The sequence below is a fragment of the Astatotilapia calliptera genome, chromosome 17 (assembly GCF_964374335.1).
Source record: "Astatotilapia calliptera chromosome 17, fAstCal68.1, whole genome shotgun sequence".
Taxonomy (NCBI): domain Eukaryota; kingdom Metazoa; phylum Chordata; class Actinopteri; order Cichliformes; family Cichlidae; genus Astatotilapia; species Astatotilapia calliptera.
The window spans coordinates 9,376,884-9,386,995 of NC_137438.1; the positions used below are offsets into that span (position 1 = coordinate 9,376,884).

The window sequence follows — 10,112 nt, forward strand, 5'->3', positions numbered from 1 at the left end:
AAACGTTTGCTGGATTCTTTTAAGCTTTGGTCCACTCAACCTGAGAACCAATCAGTATTCCCTAAATGGGGGCAGGCTGCCCCTCCAGCAGCCCCAGGCAACCAGAGATGCCCTGAATCAACAAAAAGAGGGATGGAGGGAAGTTTTCTCTGTTTTCAATGTAAAACGTGGCAGCAGTTTTTCAGCAGGAATAATGTCTGGTGTTTGGGAACTATTTTTGTAATTTGAGACTTTGAAAACTTTTTTCAATGCATTATATAAAGCCAGTGTATCTTTCCCGGTATTACTGAGCTTGACCTAATAAAAAACCTCAAGGTTTGACATTTGAAACAGGTGGCAACTGGCAGAGCTGAAAAATGAAGCCAATGTGGGAGTGACACAAACTCTAGTTGTCTAGTTGAGGCTGGTTGCAAAAAAGGAAAGACCACAAACTCCTACATCACAAGGACATTCTGATTAATGTCTTTTATACTCTGGAGTTAAAAAACAATCCCTATATTTACAGCTACTGTATGTTATGTATGATTGTCCATTTATGTTTGACTCTCTGGAGATAGGGGAGTGTGAAAACCAAAAGATGTTACAGGCCAAATTTCTGATTTTAGAGACCTCTGTTTATGGGAGAGCTGGAGGCAGTGGCACAGAGCTCTGGGACCTCTTCATAAATTGCTTTCTCTGCAACTTGGTTATCCGATTTTCTGGTTCACTTACAGTGTCAGAACTTTATAAATGTATTGATAAATATATCTATAACTTGTAACATTTTAGTCCAGTCTAACATATTACCTGCATGTAAGTCCAGACTTCAAACATGTCACCCAACGTGATCAGATTTGATTAAATTTCAAATGTAACACAAAGATGAAGATGATGCTGTTTGCCTTACCAAATATAACATTCTCATCAGAGAGCCAAGTGTTCACTGATGTGTAATCAGTTTGAAGAAAATACAGTTGATCTTGAAGAAGGGAAAGTTTCAGAAACAACAAAACAGCTTCTAACAGAATTAACCCTTTAAAGCCAAATGTATCGTTGATACATGAGGTTATGAGTGTTTGAGACTTCTACATCATCAGTTTAATGTATTGAAATTCACTTAAACAAGCTTTCTTGCCCATTCTCATGCTTGGTTTGAATGTCAGCAGGACAGGCTGAATATAGTAACTGCTGCCATGTGACTGTTAAACAGATCTAACTAACAAAGCATTATCAGCATCCTGATTTACAGATCACATATCTACATCCAAAACAAAACACTATATGATGATGATGCTGGGAGTTCTTTATTACCAGGAATTTCCATCACTTTGAGACAATGACACGTACTGAAAGCAGTTCATTACATTCTAACAATATAAAACAGAGAACTGTTGTTTTAAAAGGGAAAAAAATCGTGTATTTAAAGATGAATATATCAGTTCGTGTTCCTTGATTGTCAGGAGGACAATGAGCTACACATTTATTGTGCTTCAGTCATCTCTATGACAAATTTCTTGAACTGAAGAAGAAAAATCCATCATATGTAGTTTGAATTAGCTATTCAAGCATGGTAAATGTTTTACTATCAACTATCAATTGCAATTTTTAACAGTTTAAAAAAAAATCTTTTTCCTATTAAATCCAGTAATTTGTGGTTAAAATTAATTTAGAATTTCCCCAATTTAACATAACTTTAGTTACTTTAACTTTAATGTGTGATTTTCACAGATCACAGATTTGAATCTTAAATGTTGGAGCAGACTGTGGGTTTGCTTTCCTATGCCACATAAAAATCATCAAACATTATACCAACATGTTTCATGGCTAAACATTTGTGGTTGTTTCTCTATATATTTATGAGGCTGGGATCATTCCGGTGAGGATGGGGGTGAGGATGAACATGTTTTCTGTCGAGGAAAAAGATCAAAACCCATGAAAACTGAATACTGACCTGCAATATTTGTGCTCATTGGTTTAATGTGCTCAAATCTGATGACAACAATGTCAAGTGTCGCTGTGTTTTTTGTAGCCAGAAGATAGACATTAATATACACAAGACGGTAGAGACAAAAGATGGTCAATTATTTTAACTGTCATTAAAAATGTTATCATAGATTCAAGACATAGACCGTTCCACAGTTTAGCACCATAAAAACAGAAAGTGAACTCTGATACTTGTATGTGGCATTTATGGTACTTTTTTTTTTAAAAAGGAGTGGTGCTGACAAAGTTTCAGATGGAAGACTTTTGAATCTTATCTTAATAATTTTCATCTTTTTATATTTCATACCTTTTGTGTAGTTTTTTTTCTGCATGATACATGTGTAAAATTACAGAAAAGGTTCTGGGAACTCAAACATAACATCAAAACATCAAACTTAATTCAGAGAAAATGTCCTTTTTTATTTTTACCCATATGTTGATCTATAACAGTTAGACTTTAGTGTAGTATAAATGTCTGTGGGTATCAGGGATCTTTATCACCAGGAAAAGCTAAAAATTCCTCCTTCAAATTTTCCAAAGCTGTCCAGTGCACCAGATTGAAGTCTTTACTGATTCGAGCCCTCGGGCTATATTTTTGACACCACTGCTATAGCTTATATGCGCTCTCTTTAGCCAGCTGCTTACCATTTGTTGCTAAACATGCTAGTCCACGCTTCTCTTCCCTCTGTAAATAACTGATGGAGAAGAGATTGAAGCATATTTAGAAAAAAAATGCATGCATTTTTTTTTTTTTTTTACAATCTAATGCAATCCAAAATAACATTTTTTGAATCCAAATTCAAAAAAATCTAGAAAGATGGCAAACTTACCTGTGCCAATGTTGTCTCCTAAACAGGTGACTAAAAGAGCAGAAACAGAAAAGTCTAAATCTGAGGTACTTTTTTTTCTAATCACAGTTACTGATTCATGTTTATATAAAACTTTACCCTGACGAAACATGGAAGTAATGAGAAAAATGTGTGAAAGCGATCGCTATAATAATATAATCAATGGAAAATAAAATACACACAAAGTCTAATTTTATACAATTTCACTTTGAATTACCCGAGTACAGTCTCTCCGGGCAGAATTGGACTTTGCTGCCCTCTTGTGTGAGTGGAGCGACCACTACATGATAGACGTCCCCGCACTGGACGCTGCCGAAGTCACAGCTGTTGTCTCCAGGAGCTGCGGTGCAGTTGTAGTTGCTGTTGCTCCCCACCATCTCTGCGATGGAGCTGTGGTTGCTCCCAGTGCTGCGCCAGTAAACCCGCAGAGAGTTACTGGACGTGCTGTATAATTTGACACCAGACTGACAGCAGGGACCTGCGACAAAGACATGTTAATGAAGTGATGCATGTCTTCTGACTAGAATACTACTTTGCAATTAAAGGCTGAAGAAAAACAGATTACTATGACTGTAACAGCTTTGGTTTTGCTCTTTTTTCGGTAGGCATATCTTCTGTTTGTATACACTTATCTTGATACTTTTAAAAAATTTCCACAATTCCTCGTAAGTTTTTACTTCAATACATAAAATAAAGGCCTTTAAGTCATAAATTAGTTTTTTTACGTGACTTACTACGCTCCTTTGCACCTCCATATTTTTAGTCTTATACTCTGTTTTAGTAATTTTGCATGATTCACATGATCCTCAGTTCATCCTCTCTCTAAAAGAGTTGTTTTAACTTTTCTCCTTTGATGGCAACCCTCTTTTTAAGCCAGCCGTCTTTGGATTGGCTGTCCTTGGTAAACAGAAGGTTTGATCAGCAGGTGGCTGGGGGTTGTGACCAAAGCCATTAGAGGAGTCTGATGCCTTATCCTTTGGGTCATTGCATGATATGCACGTAAATTGCCATGATTATTTAAAACTATGTACATATTTCAAACGAGTAACCAAAGTAAAACCACAATAGATGTGTGCATGTTTTAATAAACTTGTCAGAGCTCTCTGACAGATCATTTTAGCCTTTAAATTTGTCCACACCTCTTCTGTTTTATGTTTTCTTTTATCTTTCACTGACCACTCTTTGTTACTTATTGTCACGGTTTATTAGAAGACATCACTCACTTGATGAGAAACCCTGATAGGTGCAGTTGGACCTGCGTCCGTTATGGCTGATTGCCTCCATGGTGACAGTGTAGTTGGTGCTGCAGGTGATGCATCCCATGAGGCAGTGGGAGTCCTGGGTATGGCAGCGGGCATGACCGCGTGATGATGTCAGAGTGGCGATGAACAAGCGTGCCCCTTTGGCGTGAGACCACGACACGTTGGTGATTGCCTGGGTCACCTGATCCACCGTCAGATTCACTGGGCAACACGGTTCTGCGATAGAAGATGAGGTGTGGGAAATAGTTATAACATATCAATTAATGTACAGTTCAGTATATTTTTATATTGCAGCTAGGCAAAAGTGTCTAAATATAATTCTTGTAAACTAGAAAAATTGATGTAAAGATGGGCAAAGTGTTTAATTGAACATAAACTCTTTTAGGTCCCGTATAATTACCTGGAATAAAGTCACATATGAAGTTATGCAAAGTTGTAAAGTTAAGCAAGAAAGGTCAGGAAGCAGCACTGACCGTTCGTGAGCGACAGCATTCGACTGCTCACCTGTTTCTAGAAACTCAGAGTAGCTGGGTAAACTCGGACCAGCTGTGCTGGTTGCTTCGACGCTTACTTCATAGGTGGAGCCACAGGAAAGGTCAGTGATGTCACAGCTGCTTTTATTGGTGCTACAGGTGTGTTTGTCATCATCTCCATTTGCGCTTACAGTGTAATTAGCAGCCCTGTTATTTGCTGTCCAGCTGACTGTGACGCAGGAGGAGTTCTTTGGATTGAGCATCACATTGTTTGGCATGCAGGGAGCTTCGAGAATGGAGAGAAGGCTGAGTTAATGGTGTCCACGTTGTTTAAGGACCCCTCAAAATTATGAGGAGACATCTTTTTTTTAGATATTGTGGACTTTTTCTCCTTGGATATGTTTTTATACCCTTATTTATATACACAAGTTTTCTACCTGTGTCTTTGGTGTGAGCTTTACAAGCAAGGTTGCAACCGCTCACATCATTGCAGGGAATCACCACCACACTGTAGGCAGTGTCACAGCTGAGGCCAGAGAGGACGCACATCGGTGCGGTGTCATTACAGAGGATGACCTCTGAACTGTGTGCAGCCCGGGTCTCGTACAGCACTGCCCCCCGTGAGGGCATCCATCTGATGTCCAGAGTGTCAGTGCTCACCGCTGACACTGACACATCCTCTGGGCAACACACCACTAAAAGAAGTTTATGAATGATCAGAGAGTGAAGAAAATGCATCTCATCGTGACTAAAAAGTATAATTTTCTGCTGCTACTTACAAGTGGTGTAGTTGAGAACTTGTCCTTGAGGACTGCTGCCAGCGTGGTTGAAGACCAGCACAGACAGGAGGTATGTTTGCCCACACGGGCAGTGAAAGGTACAGTTGTTGCTGGTGGTGTTGCAGGTTTCCACACTGCTGCCAGCTGTCTCGATAAGGGCCATGTAGCTGTCAGCATGAGCCACGGTTTTCCACGTTAGAGTGCAGTTGCCTTCTGAAGACTCCACTAGTGCCAAAGACTCAGGTGGGCAGGGGACTGCAGCACAAGACGGCAGGGAATTTAATCACAGTCACACACTCATAGAGTCAGGTAGGGGTTCGGTGTAGAACACAAAAAACTTGTGTGTCATATTTTATAGCATGTTTTGCATTGTAGTTATTAAAAGTTTGAAGATTTTTAATGAATAAATTGTTTTCTTTAAGATATATAAACAGTGTGATATAAAAAAAATGTTGAAATTGTTTTATCTGCTTATGAGTTTTAAAATGTTGTGGTTTTAAAGGGTCAGAGTTCAGTATTGCTACCATTGGTCCATAGTTACCCTTAGTGGTCATTAATTTTACAGGATACATTCAACTTTTGTAATGTGGAATTAAATTTGGGTGTTTTTCATGTCATATGGAATATAAATCTTAATTTAAATCAATGCATTAGAAACAATACAAGTTTCTGCATTCGGCTTCATACCCGGAAGGTAATTCCAGTATTTTTAAAAAACATTATGTGGATGACACATTCATATCTCTTCTACTCACAGGTGATGAAGACTGCAGGGCTAGATGGATAGCTGGGCCCAGCCTCATTTGAGGCAGTGACTTGGATGGTGTGTACCTCTCCACACCCCACTACTGAGAGGGTGCAGGAGCTGGATGTGGTCTTACACATTAAGTTTAGGTCACTCATCACATTGTACTCAATGGGTCCATAGACCTCCTGGTCTGGCTCCCAAGACACCAACAGTCCAGCCACACTGCCATTCATCACCACAGACACATTGACAGACGCTGGGGTCCGAGGTCCTGTTAGATGACAAAAAATAAAAACAAAACCAGCGAAGGACTAAACTGGAGTAGACACGGGAACCAGTGTGATATAACTGCATTTGGTTATTTTTGAATGCATGCTTTTATTTGTTGTAATTAAGTGGAAAATTTTGCTTTTTTACTTCATTATATTTTTCAAATGTCTACTAAAACAGGAAGTTTTCAAGGTTCTAAGTTTAGAAAGCAAGTATTTCATACTTGTTGTGCTCCTATATTTTAAGCAGCATGTTCATTAACCCTTATGGATAATTTGCCACAGTAAGACTCCTCAGAATTATAATACTGTGTGTGTTTTGGTGGCTTTACTGCTTTGCAGCATTGACCCTAGATCATGGTTAAGCATTCTTCATGCTGTCCAGGGCTCTTACTGAATAACACTCTGTATGCTAGAGTAAACACAAAGTGTACAGTCACAAACAGACAACTGTCTCAGTGCCTGCTTACGTGTAGCCTGTTTAATGTTCGAGCTGTCTCCCTTTCGACCTTCAAGATCCCAAGCAAAACAAGTTATGACGTAGAGTGAGCCAGCATCCAAGCCGGAGAAGGTCAAACTGGTGTTGGAGGTGTTGTACACGCCCATGCTTATGTTTGAATCAAGCTTGCATATGGACACGGTGTATTGGACGGCATGAGCAACTGGATCCCAGGATAGAACGATGCTGCTGTTGCTCGTAGAGGAGGACGCAAGCTGAGGAGGAGCCAAAACTGTGAAAGACAAGATTAGACTGTTTTATATGTAGTAACTGGTGTGGGGGATGAATACTGTAGCACATTACTGAAAGTCCAAAAGTTTAATCCAAGACTATGTGAAGGAAGTCAGTGTAACGTCAACTTAATAGTGGGTGCAACATTTAGAGCTCTTGCCAGTTGTTACATATTCAGACTGTGCGCTTATGTTATTTTCTTTGATCATTTTAGGTGAAGCAGAGCTTCAGAGTTTGATTGTGTTCACGTTCAAGAATCAGTTTGAAAGTTGCTTAGTATTAAAGCGTGAAAGGTTCAAGTAATTGTATGTTATCGATGAAAACTGTACTAATACTAATATATTAAGCAAGTAATCAGTATTATTAATAGATAAACTCTGTATTACTTTGGTAATAGTCACATAACTTTGTCTTCATTTCTGTTTCAAGTTAATCAAGTTTGCATAAATGAAAAAGTTTAGAGGACATTTCTCTGAATTATTAAAAAATGATTGTCACAAAGTGACTGGATTAGTTGAACAGGTGCAATCTTAAGAAATTTTTAAACAAGACCTGTTGACTGGTGCAAGATCAGTAAACTCATTGCACCGCTGAGAGGCTACAGCTGCAAGTTCATGTTTCATGTTCGTGAGAATCGAATGTTGCCCCCCGTAAAGATGAGATTAGAGCTGGTAACCCTTTACTCAGGAAGAGTTCAGCTCTTTATGTTTGACATAGAGGGGTCAGGTATGGTTACCACCGATGCCAGAGAGGCCCGTAGGGTTGAAGATGAGTGTGTATACTGTACCTTTCACTTGTACAATTGAATATAGTGGTTGTGCTGTTTAGACAATAAAACAGATCAAGTGACCTCTGCAGGGCATGGGGTGTGAGACCCATTTCACACGAGTAATTTGAAAATCCCACCTGTCTTTCCAGTTACAGGAATTGAGGGCTGGCTGCGGCCTGCAGTGTTCACAGCCATGATGCTGAGCGAGTACTCAGTGTACGGCACAAGGGACTCAATCTCAGCTGGAGAGGAGGATGCTGCAACCTCTCTGAAGAAGCCATTGCTGTTCTCGACACGTATGATGTAATGAGACACCCCGTTTCTCAAGTTAAACTCCACTGTCAAGGTTGTGCTATCCAGTGACTTCACTGTCAGAATGGGCTCCATCATATCAGGGGCTGAAAGAGGCACAAACAATTCACAACAGGGATGGTATCAAGTCCACTCTTAAGTTAATTTTTACTGTATGTGTCTGCGTGCTGAACTTTAGATTTAAGTGGTTTAATTAAGAATCAGAATCAGAAAGGGTTTTATTGCCAAATATTGAGCAGGTTTACAACATTAGGAAATTGCTGTGGTGCTTCAGTGTAAACATACTGTCATAAATTACGCTTAAATAGACATGAAAAAAATAAAAATAAGAATAAGAATTAAAAGTGCTACGTAGAAAGATATATACATGAGTGCAGGTGGTGATCAGTGCCAAAGTGGTTTTTTAATTAAAAAAGCAACCAAAACTACCCCATACTTTATCGTCTGTGAATCTCCCCTGGTACATTTACTGAACATAACTATAAATCACATGTTTATTACTAGTGATGTCTCAAGTGATACTAGTGATGCTAGCCTGAAAAATGGCAGTAATACTAGCAGTAAAACTGCCAACAGATCTAGATAGCTATATTTGCATTGCAAAATTACTTATTTTTATGGTTCCGGCATAGCTTTTTGCCGTACATAATTTTATTTAGATCAGTGATCAGTGTGCCTAAACATGGCAGCTTTACAAACATTCTAACACAGAGGTGGGCAATCTCAGTCCACGAGGGCCGGTGTGCCTGCAGGTTTTAGATGTGTCCTCGAACCAACACAGCTGATTTAAATGGCTAAATTAGCTCCTCAACATGTGCTGAAGTTCTCCAGAGGCCTGGTAACGAACTAATCATGTGATTCGGGTGTGTTGACCCAAGGTGAGATCTAAAACCTGCAGGGACACCGGCCCTCGTGGACTGAGATTGCCCACCCCTGTTCTAACCCATTGAGCTTCACAGGCTATTCTTTGAAATTTACTACTCAAATAACATTAATTGGGAAACTGTAAGTTCAAAATTAACAACATTGAACTCTATGGAGAACGGACACTTAAAGACACTGTGTAATAAAAGTCTAATAATAGGTATTACCAGTCGAGCAGGAAGTTTTAAAAACTTAAGAAACACTGGAAAGTTTACTTCCTAAATGACATCCTTTTCATAATGAATCAGTTCTATTTTTTCCATTCAAATTACAAGCTACAATCTTAACACTCTTATGCGATGCAACAGAAATGAAGCTTGCTACAAATACTGTAGGATTTCATTGTGGTATACATTGGGTTCATCAGCTGCTGTAGCGTGTTCTCCAAACTTTAAAAAGGTACTGGTTGCATTTCTATGCAACAGCTACACAGCCTGGACCCTCTAGAAATGAACAACTTATTAGGACAAAGTCATGTTCAATAAAATTAATTTAAAAACGTTTTGTTTTAGAAATAAATAGTGAAGGACAACACAAGACTGTATACTTCATATCTTAAACAGCATGAGCATGGACTGAAGTGCATGAAGTCTCACCTGTTGATGATTCAACTGATGCAGTGCTGAGTTTTTGGGAACCACTCATTGCTTCAACTACGAAGTTATACATGACGTTTGGAGGCAGCGAGGTAACAGAGCCCATCACTGTGTTTGGACCAAATGATGCAAAAGCGACAAGTTCGCTCTGTGATTTTACAGTGATCTGGTATGAAGTGGCTCCAGAGTACCTGGTCCATCTGAGAGTCACAGTCTTTGATGTTGCAGAGAACACAGACACTTTAAAATCTAATGAAGGTAGAGCAAAAATCATTATAAGACACATCTGGCACCCTGAGAAAAAGATTCTTTCAGACAAGTCAAGTTTTTTTTTCTTGTTCTGTGATAAACCGCCAACAGTTGAATATAGTAAAAGACAACATACAGTACCTGATTGGGCTGCAGCCTGCAAATTAAGATAAAATATATGTATTAAGTGT

At 39.1% G+C, this 10,112-nt stretch overlaps 1 protein-coding gene across 1 annotated transcript; it reads right to left on the minus strand.

The window, feature by feature from the left end:
* Positions 1 to 1,263: 1,263 nt before the first annotated feature.
* On the minus strand, positions 1,264 to 10,075 carry LOC113009591 (fibronectin type III domain-containing protein 7-like). The gene is made up of 12 exons (XM_026147995.2): positions 9,673 to 10,075; positions 7,978 to 8,238; positions 6,812 to 7,072; positions 6,080 to 6,343; positions 5,325 to 5,579; positions 4,983 to 5,240; positions 4,577 to 4,831; positions 4,034 to 4,288; positions 3,028 to 3,288; positions 2,793 to 2,822; positions 2,608 to 2,657; positions 1,264 to 1,886 (listed from the first exon to the last, which is right to left on the minus strand). The coding sequence occupies exons 1-11, from the start codon at positions 9,956 to 9,958 to the stop codon at positions 2,626 to 2,628; spliced, it is 2,418 nt and encodes an 805-aa protein (XP_026003780.2). The 5' UTR covers positions 9,959 to 10,075; the 3' UTR covers positions 1,264 to 1,886; positions 2,608 to 2,625.
* Between the last annotated feature and the right edge of the window lie 37 nt (positions 10,076 to 10,112).

Excerpts from the sequence above, each read along its gene's own strand:
- LOC113009591 (XM_026147995.2), bottom strand. The coding sequence starts at position 9,958 with ATGTGTCTTATAATGATTTTTGCTCTACCTTCATTAGATTTTAAAGTG. Across the intron at positions 5,580-6,079 it reads CCCTGCAGTCTTCATCACCT|TCCCCTGCCCACCTGAGTCT; the intron begins GTGAGTAGAAGA and ends CTTGTGCTGCAG. Across the intron at positions 5,241-5,324 it reads AGTTCTCAACTACACCACTT|TGGTGTGTTGCCCAGAGGAT; the intron begins GTAAGTAGCAGC and ends AACTTCTTTTAG.